The following is a 24,914-nucleotide window of genomic DNA, read 5'->3' as shown; positions in this document are numbered from 1 at the left end:
TCTTTTAGTGCGAAATGCATCTTGTGTAACTATGAGTACATTTTTGATAATTTCACAGATTTACACAAGGTACGCCCACCCCATGTATAGATATATATATCTATATCTATCTATCTATCTATCTATACATACATATATGTCGCCATTAGGTAGTTATAGTTAAAACCTATTTTCCATAGAAAAAGCGTTTTTTGATTTGCCAATATCTTTGACGCAGTTTGATGATTGTTCGCAAAATATTCAAAACTAATGGGGTGCTCCGGTCAGCTCCTGTATTGAAAGTTTCGGGGGGAGTCATCAAGCGGGGGCAGAGAAAAAAGGGGGTCCCAAAACGCGTTTTCCCCATGTTAATTTCCATAGGAATAATTGGAACAGGCTGCAGCCCGAACTGCTGAAAGGAATTACACCAAATTTGGCAAAAAGGTAGCTCTTGGTTCAGATAGCAACCTTTTTTAAATGGTGTAAATCCGTTTGGTAGTTCCTAAGAAATTAAAAAAAGAAAACTTTCGATATCCGAGCACCGAGAAGCAGTCGCGACTCCTCCTGAGCACGAGCTACATTCTAATTGGCTGCCAACACTCCAAACCAGGAAGTCTTGGCAGCCATCTTGTGACTCGGTAACCGGGTCACAAGAAATTAGTGAAAAAAAGGTTAAAAAACAAGAAAAGGGGGGAAGGGTAGAAACACCCTGACCCCTCAGGCCAAAAAACCCCCATTTAAACAAAAAAAAAAATCAACAGAATTCGCACTGTGTACGCGGATCCAGCGAGAAAAAAAAGAAAAATCGAAAGGCGGGCTCCCGCGCTTTGTTATCTGTAAGCCCCTGGTGGGCCAGGTCCCGGGGGCAATGCCAAATTATATACTGGGGGCCTGCGGGCCCGCGGGGCCCCCACAGTCCCAGGGAGCGCCACCTTCCCAGGGCTTGTTTTAATAAGATACGGGGGACCTCTCAGGCAGCCCCAGGGACCGCCACCTCCCCGGGGCTTTATTTAAATAGGCGCTGGGGCACGCGGGTCCCCCACCGCCCCGGGGACCACCAACTTCCTAGGGCAAAAAATTGCATTAAAAAATGTGTGTGGAGGGCGTCACGCACCCCCCAAGCCCCGGGGACCACCACCTCCCCGGGGCTTTAGAAACGTTGGGAGGTGGGCCACGCGGCCCCGCTCCTGAAGCCCTTGATGGCCCTGGGGACCACCAGCCCCCAGGGCCGGCTCCTGCAATGTCCAGGGGTGCCCACCCCCGGTACATTGACATTTGCTATGACAGGGCGGGAGCACCGCTCCCACCCTGCCATAGCAAACTGTGCTTTGCTTCACTGAAGCGTGAGCAGGAAAACCTGCTCTCGCTTCAATGAAGCATAGCAGATTGCTTATGAGCAAGAGGAGCTGCATGTCAGCAGCTCCCCTTGCTCAAAAGCAAAGCCGGCTCCCGCAGGATGCGGGCAGCCAGCGGGACCGTGGGGGCATTTGGGCTCCCCCCACAGTTACCAACAGTGAGGCCAGACCCCGGGGGATGGTGTCCCCGGACCCAAAAGTGGCCCGGGAGAGGGGCCGCAGGGCCCTCCTACCGCGAATACATTTTTTTTTTAAAACAGGCCGGCCCTGGGGGATGGGGTCCCTGTGGCCAATAGTGGCCAAGGAAAGGGGGCCACGCTTTCTGTAGCTTTCTTCGTCTTTCTGGACTTCTGTTGCCTATTTCTGCATTTCTCTTGCTTTTTTCTGTACCTTTCTTCCTCTTTCTGCACATGTCCTACCTCTGTAGGCATTGTTAGAAATTAGCATTTAAAAAACCTTTGAAATTCACTGAAAAAAACCACAGGTTTCAGGGACATTATAGTTAGAAATTAGCATTTAAAAAAAACCTTAGAAATTCACTGAAAAACCACAGGTTTTAGGGACGCTATAGTTAGTTGGACATTTTGCTCATAAAAAACCATAGAGGTTCGGCTGTTATAGTTAGTTCGGTGAGGGACATCTAGTTACGACTAGTGGAACTGCAGCTTGATCCAACGCTTTTGCATTTGACTTGTGAGGGACACCTAGTAACCACGGGTTGAACTGCAGCTCTTTGTAGAATTATTTTGATATTGGATACTATAATAGTCACTGCCGCTGCTAATTTCATCCCATAATGCTTTGCAGGGCCTTTGGTTGGGATTGTATTATTGCCCATAATAACTGTGCTTGGGTGGCCCTAAGAGGATGGGACCCCCACTGAATTGTTCAGCATGATATGATCTTTGAGTTCAAGGCATCTGCTTGGTCCTCCCCCTAGGTTAGGAGGGACCCCAAAATCATCACCTCTATCATTGCCTGAATTTCAAAGTTTTCTTTTGTGAATTGGTTATATGTTTTTTTAACATGTAAAGTTGTTTTATCAAAGCATTTGTGGGTGCAGTTTAGAAGCTGACTTGATTTTTATTTTTTTGCCTGACTATGTGTTTATCATGGAATGTATAGTTATTGCGGGAGCGGAGTTCATTGCCCAGGGTTAATTTTAACATCATAAAGAAAGTTAGCAAGCTGATGTTTAATGGAACAGATCTAGAGACATTGAAGAAAAACTAGCCACGGCCTCTTGGTTAAGTTACAAAGAAAAGTAGGGGCGTGGCTTGGACGCCGATCGGGATGGCGGCGTGAGCTCGCAGCTCCGCGCGGAGTCCCGTTAATTCTCCTGCTTTTCGCACCCTGGGCGACCCGAGGTCGACACTCCTGCCCTCTGAAGTGGGAGGGGACCGCTGGGCACGGACGGAAAGTTGCTGGGGGACTGCTGGCCCCGAGGAGACCGAGTTGGGCGACGGCCGAGGTGTTGCCGGGAGTGAGATGAAAATGGCGGCGATGAGGTCGGGCAGCCCCGGACATTAACTTTGAGCCGAGTTGTCGGCGACTGGCGGGAGGCCCTGCAGCCGACGGATCGAGGCATTGGGGACGGAGGCGTCAGTTCCAGGGGTCAGGGGACAGTGATTCGCCCCGCCCGGACTTTGGGGACCCTCGCTGGCCGCCATCTCTATCCCCTTCCTTCCCCCTTCAGGCTTCTGAGGGGGCCGGCAGAACAGTGCTCGCCAAGCTGGCCATTGGTCCTGTGGGCATTGGCGGTGGCACTTGATCCGGCTCCGTATCAGCGAATTGGCGCCGAATTACGAGCGCAGAAGTTGGACGGGCTTTCTGGCCTGTGACGCAGTACCCTGAAATGGCGGCGACCGGAGGGCTGGTGGCAGAGGAGCGCGCTGTGGGGGACCGGGCGGCATCGTCTCGGATGGGTGAGACTTCCCCGCCGGAGTTGGACCAGGAGCAGCGGCTGAACCGCCGTCTGGACGCCATACTCGATGCGATCACCTCGACCAAGGAGGCGTTGCACCAGGACATCGCGCAGGTGGCCACGGGCCTGGGGCTCTTGCGTGCGGACCACGCGAAGCTGGCGGATAGGGTCAAGGACCATGATCAGCTGTTATTGGACCTGAAACCGTCGGTGGTGACCGCGGAACACAAGATCACAGATATACTGGCCCGGTTGGACTCACTGGAGCGACGGGCGGAGGATGCCGAAGGCCGCAATAGACGAAACAACGTGCGGGTCGTAGGCCTACCGGAACGAATTGAGGGGGAGGATGCGGTGGCCTACATGGAGAACTGGTTCCGCACAGTGGTAGCGCCGGAGGGGCTTACTCCTTTCTTTACTCTGGAGCGAGCCCACAGGGTGCCTGCTCGCCCACCGGGGCTTGGCCGCCCCCCCGACCGATGGTGGTGCGGCTCCTCCACTATAAGGACCGGGACCTCCTCATACAGAGGGCTAGGATGTCGGGCCCGTATGAGGTGGAAAACAGCAAGGTCACGATCTTCCCGGACTACACTCAGGCGGTCCAGAAGAACAGGGCATCGTTTCTGGCGGTGAAAAAGGAGCTACGGGAGGAAGGCATCCAATATTCCTTGCTCTTCCCGGCCAAGCTGCGGATCATACTGGATGAGACTACGCACTTCTTCCAGACTCCAGACGAAGTATGGCAGTGGCTGGAGTCGTATAGAGCCGGGACGGACAGGTCGCATATAAGTAGGCGAGATCAGCCTAAGCAACGCCGGATCAGACAATCGCAGCGCATCCGGTCCCGCAACAGGCGCCAGCGGGAGAAACGGGAGGCTCAAATGGCTGCAGAAAAGAGAGATGCGCTCGCAGCCACGGCGGCCATCACGGGGTCGCAACAGAACAATGCTCTGGTGGACACGGACTCGGGCGGGGAAGGCAGCAGGACAGGAGAGGACCTCTCAGAAGCAGAAAGCTCGAGGGGGCCGGTGGTGACCCCCCAGACCTTTGATGGAATATTTTGCGGTTGAGACTGTGTTGGGACTTGGTCGAGACCTACTGGTAGGGCGGTATCCTGTTGGCGATGAGTGGGTCGCCGGGAGGGGGGCTGAGTGCGCAGAGTGGGATGAGGGCGCGGGGTGTGGGCTCCGCTAGCTGGGGTCGGCGATAACTCACCTCCCTTGGGCCCTTAAGGCCTTCTGTGGTGGAGACCACAGGGTAGGAGAATGGGTAGTTGGTTCGAGGTTTGGATGGGGGCTGACATTGGGTTCGTAGGCTCTGTCCTGGGGAGTGGGGTTTGGGGTGTTTTTCTGTTCAGGGTGTGTTCTGGGGGGGGCAACTGCTTCGGGGGGGATGTGAACTTTTGTTATCTGGCTCGGACTGATCGATGTTGGTATGGGGGCATTACCTAACTTGAAATGCCTGACGTGGAATGTCCGGGGGCTGCGAACTATGGTTAAACGCCACAAAGTACACGCGTACCTGGTGCGAAGGGGGGTCCAGATTGCTATGCTCCAAGAAACTCATCTAACCAAAAAAGAGTGCGCTGCGTTGCAAAAAAGATGGCGGGGCCAGGTGTTCGGCACCACTTACTCAGCATATGCCAGGGGGGTACTGATTTGGGTGAGGGCGGGGATACCGTTCCAGGTGTTGAATCACGTAGTGGACCCTGATGGTAGGTTCGTAGCAGTGGAGGGGAGGCTGTATGGAAGGGATGTGGTTCTCTGCTGTGTGTATGCGCCAAATACTGATCAGGCTCGATATTTTGATGGCCTCTCTGGGTCCTTGGCCTCTTTCCTGGCGGGCCCGATTGTGTTAGGGGGGGGACTTCAACTCGATTACGGATGTGGCTCTAGATAGGTCCCATCCTCCCCTTGTAGACTCCCCGGTGCGCAAGTTGGCCATGCACAGGAAGGACTGGCAGGACAGATGGGGGTTGCTGGATGTTTGGAGGGAGCAGCACAGGGACACCAGGGATTATTCCTTTTACTCTGCCCTCCACGCACTACATGTGAGGATAGATTCGGTGCTCTGCAGTGGGTCTCTAGCCCCATTGATTTCCCATACGGAGTACCTGGCTAGAACCATCTCGGATCATAACCCCCTATTGGTACACATCCAGTGGCAGCGGGAGCGCTCAGCGATACCAACGTGGCGGCTCCGGCCAGATACGCTGGAGGACTCAGTATTCAGTGACGCTGTCCAGCAAGGCATCGACCGTTACTTTGACGAGAACGAGGGTACGGCCACGAGTAGGTCCACTGAATGGGATGCTATGAAAGTGGTGGTGAGAGGGGTGTGTCTGGGTAGGTTTTCGAATGCTCGTACGACTGTGTTGAATGCACTCATGAAAGCGGAAGAGACTTTGAGGGATTTGGAGCGCCGCAGGCCGGCCAGGCCGGACTTACAGACCCAGTTATTGGAAGCGAAGGAAGTGGTCGCCACCGAGACGGAACGGTTGAGGTGTTACGATTACAGGCAATACGTCATCAGAGCGCATGCAGAACGGGACAAGGTGGGCACGCTCTTGGCCAGACTTGCTAACCCGGAACTTAGGGGCTGCCCGGTCCTTAGCATTAGCAACGCACGGGGGGAGATGGTGTATTCCCAGACAGCGGTGTTGGAGTGCTTTCGGGTGTATTATCAGGAATTGTATCAGAGTCAGTTGGGGGTGGAGGCCCAGGAAATAGCGGAGTACCTGGGGGCGAGGCAGCTTCCGGTCCTAGAAGAGGGGGACGCGAAGGAGTTGGGTGGCCCGATCACGCTCACTGAAATACGGGTGGCCATTAAACATATGGCTCGCAATAAAACGCCCGGGGTGGACGGGTTACCGATAGAATTTTATCAGCAGTATGTCGACGGCCTGGCCCCCAGGCTACGGGTGGTGTACACGGAAGCTTATGAGATAGGGGGTCTGCCTGGGTCCATGCGTGAGGCCTTGATTGTGCCGCTCCTAAAGCCTGGCAGGGATGCAACAGATGTGAGGTCCTATCGCCCGCTGTCCATGTTGACGGTGGACTACAAGATCCTGAGCCGAATTCTAGCCTCCAGGCTGGCCCCACACATGACGGGCCTGGTGCACAGGGATCAGGCTGGGTTTATCCCCACGAGGAGCACGGCGCTGAATATTCGCCGCCTGGTGGGGATAATGGACGCCATTTTGGATGGGGACGGGGCCCAAGCGGTCCTGTCCGTGGACATTGAGAAGGCCTTTGATAGTTTGGAATGGACTTTCCTGGATGGAGTGCTAGAGAGGTTTGGGATAGGTGAGGGGTTCCGCCGGTGGACGAGGGTCTTGTATGCCTCGGCGACGGCGCGGGTGCGTTTGGGTGGTCTGGTATCTGCGGCATACCCGGTGGGTAGGGGCACGAGACAGGGGTGCTCCCTTTCCCCCCTATTGTTTGCTCTGGCGATGGAGCCTTTGGCGGTCCATGCGAGGTCGGGTGACAAATACGCGGGAATAGTCAGCGGCGGGCAGCAGCATCACATCTCGCTGTATGCGGACGACCTACTCCTGTACCTCGACGATACGGCGCGGGCCCTGGAAGGAGCGATGGACCTGTTATCGGAGTTTGGCCGGCTGTCGGGCCTTAAGGTCAACTGGGCGAAGACCTGTGTGTTTCCGCTGAGAGCGGAGTCGCCCAACCCTGCTCGCGACCTGGGGGTGGTCTGGGAGCCATCTTGCTTCACTTATCTGGGAGTACGTATTTACCACGCGACCGCGGACCTATTGGAGGGCAACATTGGTCGGTGCGTTCGGGCACTGAGGGGCAGCATATCCTTCTGGTCGACCCTCCCGCTGACAGTTCTGGGCAGGATTGCTCTTTTGAAGATGGTGGCGCTCCCCCGCTTCCTGTACTACTTCCGGACGTTGCCTATCTGGATTCCTCAGGAGATCTTTAGAGACCTGAGGACGATGATTATTGGTTTCCTATGGGGACATGGCCGCCGTAGAGTGGCTCTGAGCACGCTGCTTCGCCCCAAGATAGAGGGGGGTATGGCTGTGCCCGACTTTGAATTATATTACTTGGCGGCGCAACTGCAGGTCCTCACGCAACATGTGGCCAGGGCGTTTAGGGGTCCGGGGGTGGACCGGGAGCTGGGGATACAACGCCATGTGCTGTCCTATATCGTCATGCAGCAGAGACTTGAGCTGCGGGGCCTCACTATGGAGGAACGGACACTCAGGCTGTGCTGGCAGAGGAGCCTTAGGAGAGCGAAGGCGACGCGGCCTTATGCGCCGGAAATTCCGATCGGTATGCTGACGGCCCTGCCGCACGGGGGTGATTGGTCCCCATTGCTGGATTGGGAGGAGGCGGGCCTGCAGGTGGTGGGTGACCTGTACATAGATGGGGCGCTGGTACCCTTCGAAGTGCTTCGGGAACAGTTCGGGCTGCCTGACGGGGGGTTCCTCCTGCATGCGGCGGTGGCGGCGGCTATACAGAAGCACTGGAAAGGTGGGCTCATGGAACCGACAACGACTACGGCGTGCCAGTATGTGGTGATGGCAGCGGGCACATTCAAGGCTGTGACATGCCTCCATCACAGGATGCTGAACGAGGGACTGGAAACGCTCCAGGGGCTCAAGGCTAAATGGGAGGAGAGTGTGGGCAGGCCCATCCCAGACACGGCGTGGGGTCACATTTTACGGCGCACGTGGAAAGGCACGAGAAATGCGCGCTTCCAGCAAGTGCATTTCTATGTGCTCCATAGGGCCTACCTGACCCCCGACAAAATACGGCGGTACTTCCGGGTACAAGACGCTCGGTGTCCGCGGTGTTCGTCTCCAGGGGCGGACATGGATCATTTGTTCTGGGGTTGCCCGCATTTGGAGGCCTACTGGGCGGAGGTGGGGGACCTCCTAAACGATGTGACCGACAGGGAGGTGGACTTCGATATGGCGACGTGTTTGTTGCTCTGGTTCCCGCACACCAAACACACTAAGGTGACGAGCAAATTTATTGATCTGGGTCTGATACTGGCGCAAAGAGAAATATCGTGGCATTGGAAGTCCAAGGGCGGGCCGTCGGTACGGAGGTGGAAGAATGAATTGCTGCGGTGGTCTGAATGCGAGAGTGTGCTCCGGATGAAGCAGGCTGTCAAACTTGGTAATGAGAAGGCCTTGGATGCGGCGCGTGCGTGGGAGTTGGTAGTGCAGGCTTTGCGTGACTCATTGGTGGAGGATGTGGACTGAGAGAATGGGGCCAGTGGACACTGCGGGGCATACGAACACGAAGTGGCCATTAACACTGTAGTGGGACCCATCCAACGCATTAGGACGTAGCACACACCATTAGCAGTTGCTGGGGTGGGGACATCGGGGGGTTGTTCAGTGGGAGTTTGGGGTGGGTCGGAAGCCAAGAAGCTGGTTGTCTGCGAGGGCGACTTCGAGTTAAGTAGGACCAGTAGGGCGCAGCGCGGAGTAAGAGATGGCTGGGGGGAGCGACCAGGCAAGATAGGCTCTACAGCGCTCGGGGAGGGTCCGGAAGCGGATAGTAGTGTTGATCACGCAAGTGGAATGGCTGACGGAGGCATTGTTGAGGGTGGGGGGGTTAAATGCAGATACGTAAAACGATCTTTCGACCATGGTCACAAAGGGACGCTCACTGTGATGTTTTCCTACTAAGTGGAGTACTGTGCCGCCCGGCCTCCGGGATGCGGGCTGAATGGCTGTGTATGGTGTATGTTTTACTGTTGATCGGGGGGGACGTCATAAGTGGATTGGTTGACTAATTGTATTCTGTGGTTTCTAAATCTGCAATAAAAACAGTTTAAAAAAAAAAAAAAAAAAAAAAAGTTACAAAGAAAAGTAGCAGCATCTCCAAGGACATAGGAGATAGAAATGAGACTATATTGTTCGGGGGTATACTATACCTGAAAGTCATGGGAAGTTGAAACATCACCTATCTGACAATTTTCATATTAACATTTGTTATTCGGTTAATTAATCAGCAGGGTTTTGACATTCACTCAGTTTTTATTATTCTGCAAGCTTCCGTTAAACAATATGCTTTGCTTCTCACTTACTGTGAGGTTCATTAGGTTGGGGAACAATTTGATTGGTGATTTCTGTGTACTGTGTGCTATACAGATCGTATTGGTAAAGTATGTGGTGGGTAAGTAACTTTCCACGTAAGCTGACTTCTGTTGTTTGGGAAATGCAGTTTTTTTAATGGTTTTAGTGTACTGAAAGCTTAGTGCTGCAAGATCGGTTGGGAAGTTTAAATAATACACCTGTAGTTTTTTTGGGAGTACAATGACAGCATTTAGGGACTGATTTAGATGTTGGCGGATCTGGTAACGCTGTCGCTTTTCCAATGGTTTTCCCGCCCGCCACTTGGTGATCCACCTGCTGTATTTAGATGTTGGTGGGTCTATGGACAAAAGATCGTTGGAGTCCCACCGTCTCCACCACAATTGTTATCCTGCGTCGACAGCGTCATAGGCAACAGCGGCTGCTGAAGGTAGTCGAGCCAAGATTTCTGCAATCTCGATTATGATGTGCCTTTCTGTCTTGGCAATTGTGGCTGGGAAACATCCAAACTCAAGATGGCGGAATCGAAGAAAAAGAGGTGCAAACATACCTTTTTTTGGTTTCCTGCTTCTGTTTACATCTTGAATCCGAATATCAAGGTCCTTCCTATGCTGCTGCTTCTTGAGAACGATGTTAAGCAACCCCATTGTCACCAGAATCTAAGGTAAGAATCTGTGTCACTTGTCTAACTATAAATCGTGTGGTAACATTTGCTGTAGCTTGCATTTTTTACCTTGCTCTCACATTCAATTATTGTATGTGTTATACATGAGTGTTTATTTTTCAACTTATTGAGGTCAAATGAATACACCTGTATTGTCACTTGAAAAAATATTTATATGATGGTGGTGTTTGTGGGTGTTGTGGTTGTGGTGCCTGTGGGTGTACATTCAATAATGTGTGTATGTTGTTGATGTGCTATGCTATCTGTAAAAAAAGTGGCATTACACATTATCTAAATATACAGTTTGCCACATTCACAACATATATGTGTAGTGAGCCAATAATTAGTAGTACTTACCTGTCTCCACACCAGGGCCTCACTCTATCAGGACCGCACCGCCAGCACAATGGGTACATCTAAATCAGCTTGGCGTAAACCCGCCGGCCTGATGGTGACAGAGCACCGCTAGCCAGCAGAGAAGACTGCCACAGCAGCAGGAAACAGTCTGTGGATGCCACAATTAAATATGGTGGGCGGACCGCCGTCAGCTCGACCAAGTACTTTGAACTGCAGCGTAACAACGGTAGTTCCACCAAGATCAAAATCAGGCCATTAGTTTTGTAGATACGAGCTAGTTGTGCATGTTTAAGTGTTGCAGATGTGGAGGAATGTAGTACACCATTGCAAGAGTTACCAGTGTAGTAAACGTGTATGTGTGTTCCTGAAAACTGGAGAACGAGAAGTAGGTAAAAGCTGGTAGAAGAAGCTAGAAGTTGTACGAGGAGGACCCCATGGAATGCGAAGTTGGAGAAGCGTTGTGCATGGTTGTGAGGAGTTATATTGGGGAGTAGCCTGTGTTGAGTTATGTTGGGGAAGAGTAGTACTGTATCATGAGGAGTTGCCTGTGGTGTGCTAGATTAGGAAAGAGTAATATGATGTTGCAAGAAGTTGCAAAAGGAAGTAATCTGTGGAGTGAAAATGTGAGTAGGTGTAATACTCCTTGGTGCAGTGGGTCATAACTACAAATTGCACGATTTCTTTACTTACTTTCCAGTGCCAAAGTTGTTGCAACGTTGCCTGAAAGTGAGGCAAAGGAAGCGCTGCTTTGAGTTACTCTGCGCCAAGGGAGCGTTCCATTGGTGTTACATTGGCGTTCCCGTGAATACACCTGTTGTTTTTTACACAAAACTCTATCGGCTAACAATAGAAGACCGGGTTTAGCACCAAAAATGAATGCCACTTGGAAAAAGGCCTTAAAATACTTTTTTTTCTCTCAATGTTTCCCACTTGTGATGTGTGTGGCACAGTACAGCACACATCCAATGTGGGAAACGTTATAAAGTTTGCCTGGGAGTAGTATTTTGTACTGTAAGAGTATCCTTCCAGTACAAAACCTAGGCTAGGCTCACGCGGACACCTACCAAGGTGTGTGCTTCATGCGCAGTAGCCTAATGGTGCACCAGTGCTAGAGACAGAGCAGGATAATGCCACACCTTGCTCTTTTATTTTGGGTGCTTCGCTGCTTTATGTGACAGTTTTGTAAATCTGGTCCACTGTATATAAAATCAAGCTGTTATTGCAGGCAAAGGACAGGCTCGGTGGTAGGAATCTCAATTGAACATCCACAGTTCTAAAAATCCTGGGGCAGATTTACATGCCCCGTGTGTCACTTTTGCGCCACTATTCCCATGTTAAAAATGATGCAAAAGTGGCGCACCGAGCTTGTAAATCTGCCCCCCTAGTTTTTTACCAGCTCTTACCCAATCCAATATCCCTTTAACTGAAACAAGAACACAATTAAAATTAACTCTGAAACCCCTGATCCCAACTTCACGACAATCTTCACAGCAAAGAAATTCAAACCACAGCTTGATAGCTACAAAACAGAAAATTACTATTAGCTAAAGCACAAAATGCAGTAAAAACAAAGACCAAAACAACAGAGCATTCCCTACCCATTAAACTAACAATACATTATTATTTTAAATCTAATCGCTTTGGGAATCATTGGCAATCTGAATCACAGAGTTCTCAGCTATTTCATGGTGTTAGAAAAGAGCAGCAAACTAAAACCAGACTAAACCCAATTCAAGATTTAAACGAAAGGCTAAAATTCCTAACCAAAACACTCAATAGAAATGCTTGGTCCCTACTTTAGATCTTAACCAACACAAAATGTAAATCAAAGCACAATCACGTCAAAACAGGAAGGCTTACTCAAAACTACCATACATCAAAGTTTAACTAAAAAACAAAAATAGATGTAGAACACAGTTTATAAAAAAAGCTAAACAATCGACTTTACACCATTCTCCATTCTACACCGCCAATCAGCTGAAACTAAAGAAAACACTCCCTTTCAAACCCAAAGGGTTAAATCCAGTTGTATTTTGGGATCAAACTGTTTAAAACTTGGATCACTGAATCAAATGTTTCTCAGTAATAGATACACCCACATAATAATGCAAAACAAAGAGGGCTGAACCACGAAGTTAACATCCACGAACAACGGAACAACGAAGGATGGAACCACGGGGCATATTATCAAGGGGGTTTATCTCCGCTTTTTTGGCTTTAAAAGCCAAGAAAGCGGAGATAAAATTATCTCCCTATTACCTAGCTGTCGCTAACACCAGTTAGCGACAGCTAGTAGGAGATAGCGACCATCTTGGGCCCCACTTTGCATGTCATTGATATTTATCACTAATGACATGCAAAGTGGGCGTGCCAAGATGTTAGCGACTGGAAACAGTCGCTAACATCGCTATCTCCTATTACCAACTTTTGGAGATATTCGCGCTAAGCGCGAATATCTCCAGAAGCTAACACCTGCCCTGAGCAATTCTTAGCCATGTTATCCAATGGGAAGTGGATAACATGGCAAAGAGCATTAGCTCGGTAATGCATGAATATCGCAGACTTTTCAGCGATATTCATGCATTGCGGCCGTTTTTTATCGCATTTGCGATAAACCTTGGTAATACCAAGGTTTATCTGCGATAAAAATCGCTGCAGCTCAGCGGTAAATTTTTGTCTCTAACCAAGCAATAGCGATAATTATCGCTATTGCTTGGTAATATGCCCCCACGACTTTTAGAACACCGGAGTTGCACGTAGTATAATTTAGGAATACGTATAAATGGGTAGATGGGGGTGTGGGTATGCTCTATGAATTTCAATCGAAGCCCATGTTAGATGTCTTCACATCTAACATGGGCTTCGATTGGAATTCATAGAGCATATTATCAAGCCCATTATCGCCGCTTTATCGGCAGTTTCCTGCCGATAAAAGCGGCGATAATGTAACGCCCTTATTTGATAATATGCCCCTTGCAGTTAGCCAACGTTTTCCCGGGGGCAGGAATTGCTTGATCCCACATGGCCCCTCGCTGAAACTGGGGTAAGGACATCAGGTCTCGGACTATTAATGTATCTGTGCAATGTCTGAATTCCAAGCTGTTCAGGCAGTGCCCCAGCCCTGGTCACCTCTGGAACATTCCACATAAACTGCTGAGGGGCGAGGATAGGTTTTACAAGGTTGGTGTTCATCTCTCGGATGCCGGCACAGAGTTGTTCATCGAGGACATTTGGGTGTTTGCCCAGAGAATGTTTTGTGATAGGGAGGGCGAAGGATCTCTTTGCCCTGGTTGCCCTTGTGGGGGAAACACGAATCCTAAAATTCACCCCCTTATCAGCAGAGGGGTCTTCAAAGGCAAACTCCCCAGAACAGCACCAAGAGTAGGGTCTAGCTGTCCTGAGGCAACCAGAGGATCTACACACCAGCTTGGGGGCTAGGGCTGCAGCTCCTGGCCACCTCATCGCAGCCTCTTTGGCAGCTTGGTGTTTGGGGGCGGTCACTTGTGATGAGGACAAGCAACAGTCAGGCAGGACCACCCTCACTGATGCAGGTGGTTACACCTGTGTGGTCCAATGGCATTTGGGATTGCGAAGGTCTGTGGTGTTGTTGGTGTTCATGAATCCAAATATATTGAACAGTTTAATGCGTGATGTTTTTCTTTATCACAATTGTGTAATTCTTCACAATGTGTTGCTATTATTTGACCCAAGTAGGTTTCTTACATGAATGTATTTTCCACATGTCTATTTTGACATGACTGTAATAAAAGCTGTTCCACCAAGTTCACGGTCTCTGTAAGTTCTGTTGGTTCCTTATTTGGGTTGTGTTGGGGCGTGGGTCATTCTGGGGGTACCCAGGTACTAATGGCTGAGGAAGTGTGACACATGCATTGTTTATGCTCGACTTGCCGCTGATTTGTGTCCAAGTCAACAGTTTTTCTTTAATCAGAGGTATTGGCCTGCCAACATGGTCCAAGTTTACCCATTGGCTATTCAGGCCTCTGGCAAGGCAATGAGAATAGGCACTGGAATGGGGAGTACCTTAGGACAAATATGCACTCTACATGTTGGTGGAGGGCCCTCTGAACAAACTCTGCAAAGCTTCCTGCATAGGATGGGGAGAAGAGTGGCATGGAGTTGTTGGCTCCACCACTGAGTCAACACCAGTGACATTGGTTACTCGATTGAAGTAGATGAACTCGTGCAGCTGGAGGCAATCAACATGGTACTTCGGCTGGTGCCCGGAAGTGAATGTCCAGCCCACTTGTGGATTTTGTATGACTTGTCATTGCTAGACCAAGGTTTATAAACTCACATCCATTGGTCCTCGGTCTCTTTATCCTGTCATTGCACCCTCTGTTTTGCCTGATCTCATCCTGGTGGCACCCCACTTTTGGTTCTTTCATCCTCACCCGAAGGATCTCGCCAACTCTATACATCCTTACAAAATGATATGGAAAAGGACTGTCTGTAACAACGTGGGTAGTCTAGTAGTTGGTGGGTGGAGCTAAGGGGATGGAGGAAGAGGAGGAGCGAGAACAGGAAAGGGTCAGTTAGTGTAGGGACGGGGAACTAAGAGGAAGCACAATAAAGAGCTTGTGAATAACAAGTATTGTGTAGCGTCATTACTAGCAGCACGACGCTACAGCTGGCGACGAGGATGGGATGGTGCAGTCTGCTACCCCCGAAACCCGACTACGAGTTACCCGTCCCCGGACAGCACGCCGAGAGAGTCACCGTCGCGACACGTGTGCTGCGCAGGAAGACCGTCGCGATAGTATTCGGCCAGCGGTAAGCGCTCGATGTTCCGCGATCCGCCGATCGCATGGAGCCCAAGCGGGAGAAGCCCAGTGAATGAAGCGCTAGTCAGCGCTTAAGCTGCCCCCGTTGAAGTGCGCGGTTGAGCGCTGGACTGTGGGGCCCACCTCGAATGTGCGAGGTTGCGTGGTGTGAAGGACTGAAAGAAGATCACGAGCCCACCCCGATCTTACCTGCTGCTCCAAGGTCCACGGAGCGTGTGGAGGCGCTGCCGAGTGAAGAGACCGGCTGCCGGTGAGTCCCGGTGGAAGCGTGAGCCTGAAAGAGTGAATGCACCTGAGATCTCGAGGGAAACGAGATTTCCCTAGCGGTGGCCATCTTGGAGTCAGGCGCTGAGGCCCAATCCCTATTCAAAGCATAGGGCGGCCATCTTGAAGTCAGGCAACAGCAAAATAGACAAGCATGAGCAAAGTCAACAAGAAAGTAAACAAGCACAAGCAAAAGCAACAGAAAGGTAATAAACATGCACGAGCAAAGACAACAGTTAGAGTAAAACAAGCACAAGCAAAAGCAACAGAAAGGGAATAAACAAGCACGAGCAAAGGCAACAGAAAGTAAACAAGCACAAGCAAAGGCAACAGGAAAATAAACAAGCACGAGCAAAGGCAACAGAAAGTAAACAAGCACAAGCAAAGGCAAGAAAGTAAACAAGCACAAGCAAATGCAAGAGAAGAAAGAAAAACAAGCCTGAACAAAAACAAACAAGCACGAGTAAATGCAAGAGAAAGAGAAGAAAGAAAACAAGCACGAGCAAAGGCAACAGCAAAATAAATCAAGTGTAAGCAACAGCAAAAGAACAGAAATCAACGATGTCGACAACACCACAAAGGAACGTGGCGAATGCGGCAGCAGTCACGCCAGTAGTGACCAGTGTCTTGTATCTGCGTACTCCTGAACCACTGGCCCTCACAGCTGGAGGAGGCATGGGACCCAGATGGGAGGAGTGGCTGGAAGACTTCGAGGACTATATTAAGGGATCAAAGGTCACGGACGAACAAGAAAAGTTCATTGCATTGCGCAATCTGATCGGGAAAGAAATCAGTAAGCTGATCAAGGAATCGCCCCCTGCTGAAACTGGATCATATGTCAAGGTGTGAGATGCCCTGAACAAAAGATTTTTACATAAGAGAAATGTGGAGTATGAAAGGTACATGTTTCATCAAGCGCGTCAAAAAAAAGAGGAACTGATGAGTACATGTATAATGAGACTGAGGCGCCTGTCTCAGTATTGTGAGTTTGATACGTTCTCCACAGAGCATGCCATAAGATTGCGGATAATTGAAGCGTGCCAGTCAGAAACCCTCAGAAGGCGACTACTACGGAAAAGTCACAGCCTGGATAAGATTGAAGAGATGACCCGGATACACGATCAAGCAGAAGAACATGCTAGAAGAATGGAGACAGGACATGGTGAGAGGCGAGAACAAGTGCATCGCGTACAAGCCAAGGACACTCGCAGACGTTCTCGAGAGCGACACCGAACATCCAGGACATTGTCCCGTCAACAATACACAGGGCGTAGACCCGTGAATATGGCCGTGGAGACAAGAAATGAGATCGTCCCCACAAATGCTATCGGTGCGGATATGACTTTCCGCACACTGATGGATGTCCAGCACTTGGTCAGCAGTGTCGAAAATGCGGAAGAGAAAATCACTTTGAGGCTATGTGTGGAGAATATCGCAAGGAAAGAATGAAGGAGACGTCCAGATCGTCTCGCCCTGACACAAGGTGGCATCACGTGAAGGCAGTCCAGGATCGGCCAGAGTCGTCCTCTGTTTCCTCTCACTCCAGCAGAGAGTCTCGCAGGTCTCAATGGGAGAGAAGATCTCCGTCCAGAGGATTCAGGTCTGCGTCTCGGGAATCGGTGTATACTGATGAGTATGCCTGCATGGTAGCTGATCCGGATCAATTAAAAAGGTACCCCAGACTAGACATAAGTGTGGGAACTCATCCAACCAAGTTCGTAATGGATAGTGGGGTCTCACTGAACTATATTCCTGTGACTGAATACAACAAAATGAAACCGCCACCCACCTTGAGCCCGGCCTATGTCAGAGTGTTCACATGGATGTCGAGGAAGCCTCTCCGTTGCCTGGGGAAGTTTGCAACCACACTCAAGCATAAAACCACCTCTGTGCAAGCATATGTACATGTGATTGAAGGTCCGGAGGCCGACTGTCTCCTCAGTCTACCCACAGCGGAGCGTCTTCGGCTGGTTGAAATTCTATACAGAGTAAGTGATGATCCAGACATCATACATAAGTTTCCTAAACTCTTCACCAGAATCGGAAAAATGAACAAGTGCCAGATTCGTTTGCACATAAATGAGCGAATAGGTCCAGTCGCACAACATCACAGGCGAGTACCCTTCCATCTCCAACAAGCCGTGGAAGATGAAATCCAAGAACTATTACGAACAGACATTATTGAGAAGACGGAGGGGCCGACACCGTGGGTGTCACCAGTTGTCATTGTACCAAAGAAGGGCACACCCGAAAAAGTGCGCCTGTGTGTGGACATGAGGCTTCCCAACACGGCCATCGAAAGGGAGCGTCACCCAGGGCCCCACCTGAGTGATATGATTGCCTCACTGAATGGCGCGAGAGTCTTCTCTAAACTAGACTTGAACAAAGGCTACCACCAGTTGGAGCTACATGAGAAATCGCGATATATAACAACATTCGCCACTCATTTAGGGCTGTTCCGCTACAAGCGACTCAGTTTTGGCATTTCATCTGCCGCAGAGATCTTTCAAGAAGCCATCCGTCAAACCATACGTCACATACCAAACACATTAAACTATAGTGACGACATTCTTGTGTATGGTTCCAAGAACACGACAAAGCACTGGACAGAGTGTGCCACGCTCTTCTGGAGTCCAACCTCACCCTTAACAAAGACAAGTGTGAGTTCCATCAATCCACTCTCAAATTTCTTGGTCACGTATTTTCTGGAGCCGGGATGAAGCCTGATCCGGAGAAGGTGTTAGCCCTAAATGATACCAAAAGTCCACAAGATGTGAGTGACATTCGATCGTTTCTGGGCATGGCAAGCTATTGTGCCAGATACATCAAAGACTATGCCACCATCAGTCACCCGTTACGGACCCTCACCAAACAAGGACAACCTTTCCTTTAGACCCCCCAATTTGAGCAGGCGTTCCAGGACATCAAACGTGCAGTTGAGTCAGCAGATAATCTGGCGTACTTTAGCCCTAAGAGGAACTCGGAGATCACTGTGGACGCCAGCCCTGTTGGATTGGGTGCAATATTAGCTCAGTTCGACAATGAGACAGACCAGAGACACATCGTGGCCTATGCCAGCAGAAGTCTGTCGGACACCGAGAAAGCCTATTCCCAGCCGGAAAGGGAAAGCCTTACGGTTGTGTGGGTGTGCGAGCACCTCCATATTTTTATATACGGCAAGCACTTTACACTAGTGACCGACCATCAATCACTAGTCACCATTTTCGGGAACCCCAGAGCCAAGATGCCACCTCGAATTGAGCGCTGGGGTTTGCATCTACAAGAGTACACTTATACCATAGTGCACAAACCAGGAAAATCAGCAAATCCGGCTGATTACATGTCGAGACACCCTCAAGCATCACAGGTGTTATATCCATCCGTAGCGGAAGAGTACATTCATTTTGTTGTGGACCAGGCCAGACCACCAGCGGTTCCCTTAGAGGCAATATGGGAAGCCACCGCTCAAGATGACATCCTTCAAAAAGTGATGCGCCGATTGCGGACCAATCAATGGCGTCATGACAGTGAGGAGGAAGGGTGCGATCCACGCATCCGCCAAGAGATGCAGGCCTTTAGGCATGTGAGCGAAGAACTATCTGCCACCTCAGAGGGGCTCCTACTGAGGGATCAACGGATCGTCATTCCTATGCAACTCTGGCAGGGTGTCATCAATTTAGCCCATGAGGGTCACCGTGGAGTGGTCGCCACAAAAAGAGCGCTCAGAGAACGAGTATGGTTCCCGCTACTTGACCAGATGGTGGTACTCACTCTAAAAGACTGCCCCCAGTGTCAACTGGTTAATCAAGGAGATCCTCCAGCACCCCTACAGATGTCAAGGTTACCCAGCGGAGTATGGCAGGAGCTCCCCATGGACTTTTATGGACCCATTCAGTCGGGCAAATTTGTCCTAGTAATAATGGACGAATACTCCAGATTTCCGATAGCACAATTCGTGTCATCTACCAGTGCCACCAGCACCATTGCGGTGTTGGATGAAGTGGGATGAAGTGTTTGCTGCCTGGGGCGTTCCTAAAGAACTCAAGACGGATAATGGCCCCCCTTTCAATGGGCACGAATTTGGAGAATTTGCAAAACACTTAAACTTCAGGCATCGCAAGATCACTCCCCTATGGCCTCAAGCCAATGGCATGGTGGAGCGATTTATGGCAACTTTGAAGAAGACGTTCCAACAGGCCACCAATGACCGGAAGGATCTACAAGTGGCTCTCAATGAAGTTCTGTGAGCATACCGAATGACACCCCATGCCACTACGGGAAAATGTCCTGCCACACTCATGCTAGGACGACCAATCGGTATACAAAAATACGAACACGAATACCTATATGGGAAGGAGCCCTGCGACCGGTGTCACCTACAAGAGCACATGCTTAGCTAGTGGTGGCCGACCGAGAACACAAAGACAAAATGAAGTCGTATGCTGACACTCGGAGGAGAGCTAGATCTCCATCTCTGCATGAAGGGGACTGTGTGTCGGTCAAGCAGGAGCAACAGAAAAAGACAGATTGCAAGTTTAGAGCCGAACCCCTAGTGATCACCAAACAGAAGGGTACAATGATAAAGGCAGAGTCAGAGAACAGGAGAATTACCAGAAATGTTTCTCATTTTCAATGGTGCACCCCTGCTGTTGCGCACTCAGCAAAATTACTGAAAGACTGGACCCAGAGAGATCTGGCGGTGCAGCCGTCACACAAAGACTTGAGACTCCGGCAGAACCTGAACCTGAGGAGGGAGGCGTGGTCCTACGACCCAGACGAGATATTCGGAGACCTGTGCAGGTAATCGAAGAACTATGATCAAGTTAGACTTTTGTTTTGTTTTGTTAACAAAGGGGGAGATGTAACAACGTGGGTAGTCTAGTAGTTGGTGGGTGGAGCTAAGGGGGTGGAGGAAGAGGAGGAGCGAGAACAGGAAAGGGTCAGTTAGTGTAGGGACGGGGAACTAAGAGGAAGCACAATAAAGAGCTTGTGAATAACAAGTATTGTGTAGCGTCATTACTAGCAGCACGACACTACACTGTCTACTCTACAAGGCCACACGAGATAATATTATTTTTGGCATGCAGTATTTCTACTTCTAAATCAAATAGATTATTTCTATGAGTTCTGAAATTTCCACCGGAAACAATTATTGGAATCCCATGCCGCTAGGATACCTTAATTTGGGCGCAATGGTAGAGAAGTGGAAACAGTTAAGTGGTGAAGTCTACAATGATGGATCAAAGACAAGGCTAAGGAATGGCTAACTCTTTAATCAATGTGAATTGATCATATGCGAAATCTCATGGCTGGACAATCCAAACAAATGGTTCAGGTGCATCTCAGAGTGAGGTAACAACCACAGAAGTGTGTGTTTACCAGGCATTGTGTTTCCGTGCACCTGCTTCAAGCCTCCGGTTCCAATAACAAAGTATGTGATCATTGACAATCATAACTAGTCAACACTGGACAGTGGGAGATGACATGACCAACTGAAGAACCAAGTACTACATACCTAAAATAATGACTAACTCGAGATCCATGGAGCAAGCTCACACATGCCACATGACACAATTGCCCATGGGCAGCACAGGACACTGGAGGAAAAGTACAACCATCATCCTACATTGATCACGCTCAACCCCATTATATGGAAGCTTGCCTCGCTCTTTCTCTACTGAGCCCCCGGTTTTCGGATAATCCAAATCCTGAGGATGGAACTCATCCCACTTACGTGGGTTAGGTGGAAGTCTGCAAGACCCTAACACCGCCTTCCTACACAGTTGCAACATTGGAAGAAACATCAAACTCACAGACCTCGCTCTTAACCCCAAGGCTCCCAAGAGGACAAGGAATTGGCAACTCTATCATCAAGAAGAACTTTGTATCATAAGCATGGCCACTGGAATTATGTGGCAATGGAGGGTCCACGTCTGAGCTGGAGTACATTAACTATTGTTTCGGTCCCTTTTTGGCTGGAGTAACTATAAGAAAGCAGTTTGTGAATAGTAGTGGGCTTACTCATTTGTGGGTGGGAGCATGTCCTTCCCTATAGTCCTACCTAATCCTCTCCTAACCCTTCCTTACTTTTCCCTAAACCCCTCCCATTGTTTTTTAAACAAACTTTATTGGGTTTCTGTCTCCTGTATCAAACAGACAATAATTGTATCCATATCAAACATGTATCGGTATAAGCCTTTAACGGATAGGGCCTCCATCAAATACGTAACATAATTAACCTCGTGTTTATCTTGAGACCTTACACTCAACAATTTGGTCTAAACCCCTCCCATTCAGTCATAAATATTCCCCATTTTCCACCCACATCACCTGTCCCACCCACATTTACTACTAAAACATTTACCTACGTGTGCAGATACTCCTCAGTTGGGAGGACATATGTGCCCAGGAACAACTAAGAAGGGCTGAGGCATAGGCCTTTGCATGTAGTTTGTAAGTAGCATTTTACAGTATGCGTGCAAAACTACTGTAGTTCTACAAAACATACTACAAAGGGCAGTTTGTGACTAGGCCCCTGAGATAGTAGCAGAAATAATCTAAGTGGTGCAAAAATATGAAGACTTGGGCAAACGGTGCGCAAACTGTGAAAGTTACCTTCCACTAGAAGCGAGTGCGTGCACTGAAAATGGCTGATCTGTGGAAGGGCCGCTGTGGTAGAGGCGGATCTGGTGAGCGCCTTCGTTCAAAGAGACCTAAGGAGAAAGGGAACAAATTGTTGCAGTCAGAACCTAGAATGAACCTAGCAATTATGTTTTCCAAACTTTGCAATCAAGGGTCTTCTGAACCGCCTCTATTCAAATGCTTCAGATTCAGCTTTATGAGACATGCGTTCTCATAACTGTAAGAGTAAAGGGCCACAGAAGAGAGGATACATAGCAAACCACCACTGTGATAGACAGTCAAGCCTTGCACCTATGGCAAACCTCCATGCATTGCACCCCTCTATTTCAGTGTAGACATCCCAGCTGAGCTCTGCCAAAGCACCTTCTTGAGGATTAGAAGCAAACACTTCCATGCTTCTTCTGAAGCCTCATGTATGGCAGCACTTGACGTGGATTGTCATCAGGTTTGTCCAGGCATCAGACCCCAAAAATGTAACAGACGTGCTGAGGAGCTCCAGCATCTAATCTTGCATTTTCTTTCTAATGCACATTTGCCTGTTGGCTAACTCTGAGAAGAACCCAAGTGCACTCCTACCAGATAAGTCTTCCTAAGTCTAGAATGCCCTCTGAGTCAGGCTCACTGACTCGACATCTTAACAAAATGCTGAAAAACCAAGAGGCTTATTTATGAGCCCTTTACGCCGCTGTTGCATCCCTTTTTATAATGCTGCGGCAGCGTAAAGAATGTGCCAATCCGCACCATATTTACAAAGTGAATCATCTAAGCAGAAGCGTCCCTTTATAAAGCCCTATGCTACAATATACCTGCGTCAGGTATAATGTATGCCCGGTGGGCATTCCCCAGTAAAAAAGATGCGTGGAAGTGCCGCAGTGAAATCTTTGAGGCTTTGCTCATGTGTAATGACCCATTGCTGGAGTAGCGTCTCTTTTGCAACATACTTCAGCAATGTGTCATTACTGCGCCTACAGATACGTCAGAAATACCGAAGTATCTGTAAATCCTTATGACATGGAGCACCATACAGTACATACGGCACATCCATGGTGTCGTAAGGGGGGCGCACTGAAAAGTGTTGCATCGCTGTTTTCACGCAGCGATGCAACACTTTTCATAAATGAGGCCCTAAGTATTTATCCTCTGGCACTTTGGGCCCGATTCACAGAACTAACTTCCAGACAAGATAAAATCCTAAACTTACTACCATTTTGGTATTCACAGAAGGCACTTACTCATTTTGGTAGTCACAGAAAACACTTACTCATTTCAGTATTCACAGAAGTTAAGACTCCTAACTTTACGACTCCTAAATGCCTTCTGTGAATACCAAAAGTCTTAAAGTTAGGATTTTTCTCAGTTTAGTAGTAGTAAAGTTAAGACTCCTAACTTTAGAACTACTAAATGCCTTCTGTGAATACCTAAAGTCTTAAAACTGGGATTTTTCTCAGTTTAGTAGTAGTAAAGTTAGGACTCCTAACTTTAGGACTCCTAAATGCCTTCTGTGAATACCTAAAGGGCCTGATTCACAGAACTAACTTAAGACAAAATCCTAAACTTACTACTTTTGGTATTCACAGAAGTTAGGATTTTGTCTTAAGACGGACTTAAGACAGACTTAAGTTAGGATTCTGTCTTAAGACAAAATCCTAACTTCTGTGAATACCAAAAGTAGTAAGTTCATTCTGTGAATACCAAAAGTAGTAAGTGCATTCTGTGAATGCCAAAAGTAGTAAGTGCATTCTGTGAATACCAAAATAGTAGTAAGTTTAGGATTGAGTCTTAAATTCATTCCGTGAATCGGGCCCACTGTCTTAAATGAGGATTTTTCTCAATGTAGTAGTAGTAAAGTTAGGACTCCTAACTTTACTACTACGAAATTGAGAAAAACCCTCATTTTAAGACTTTCGGTATTCACAGAAGGCATTTAGGAGTCCTAAAGTTAGGAGTCCTAACTTCTGTGAATACTGAAATGAGTAAGTGTCTTCTGTGAATACCAAAATGAGTAAGTGCCTTCTGTGAATACGAAAATGGTAGTAAGTTTAGGATTTTGTCTTAAGTTAGTTCTGTGAATCGGGCCCGGTGTGTCCTTAATTGCACTATTCTTCAGTGTAAAATCGTGTGCAAAGTGATGCAACTGATCTTAGTGCCTGTTATTACTGTTAGCACACATCACATTTTCCGTCCAAGTATGGTTCAGCCTTAGATTTTTGCTTGCACAGTTTTCTCCAGGTAGGAACTTGAAGTAATTGCACTGGCCAAACCCGTGTTTTAGGGTGAGTACCATGCAAAACAAGCATTGGCAATGGTAATGGGTCTGACTTGTAATTGAAAGTGCCTCCTCAGTTACTGGTGAGTACAGGTTCTCATTGCATCATAATATATGTACTCTGTCACTCATCCTTGCACTCATTCATTCATTCATTCACTCACCCACTGACTCGTTATGCCATCAACAACAGAAACACACACACACACAAACTCAACAAGTAGAAAAATGCTATCACATAAATGTGGCGGGTCTGTGCTTGGAAATATAATTAAACAAAAAATTAAACATAGAACTTCTGTACCAATTCAAGGCTAGCATGCTGCTTTTAAATGTGATGGGCTTCATGGAATGGTAAAACAATGATACTATATGGACAAAACAGAAAGATACAGAATGAAACCTTAATTCAGTAAGGCAAAACAATATTTTAACAAGGTTTTACGTCCAGACCCAGAGAATAGTATTAAAAAGGGAGAGCCCCAAAACATCATATAGTTGTCCTTGAAGAATTAATTGTACTACATCTCCAACTGACTCCTCTTTTATTTACCAATAACCACTGACTCATTTTTCCACTAGCACAAC

The 24,914-nt window shown here is 48.7% G+C and overlaps 1 protein-coding gene across 1 annotated transcript in view; it reads right to left on the bottom strand.

Annotated features, from left to right (window-relative positions):
• The window catches only part of LOC144760234 (uncharacterized), a 303,345-nt gene that overhangs the window by 93,304 nt on the left and 185,127 nt on the right, over positions 1-24,914 (bottom strand). The window contains exon 16 of the mRNA XM_078646520.1: positions 22,034-22,131. Within this exon, the coding sequence (XP_078502646.1) occupies positions 22,034-22,131 (98 nt within the window). The remainder of the gene's footprint in view (positions 1-22,033; positions 22,132-24,914) is intronic.

This window comes from Lissotriton helveticus, chromosome 1_1, assembly GCF_964261635.1.
Source record: "Lissotriton helveticus chromosome 1_1, aLisHel1.1, whole genome shotgun sequence".
In the NCBI taxonomy this organism is placed as follows: Eukaryota; Metazoa; Chordata; class Amphibia; order Caudata; family Salamandridae; genus Lissotriton; species Lissotriton helveticus.
Note: the sequence above shows the minus strand (reverse complement) of the source record. Positions and strands in the feature narration are given on the sequence as shown.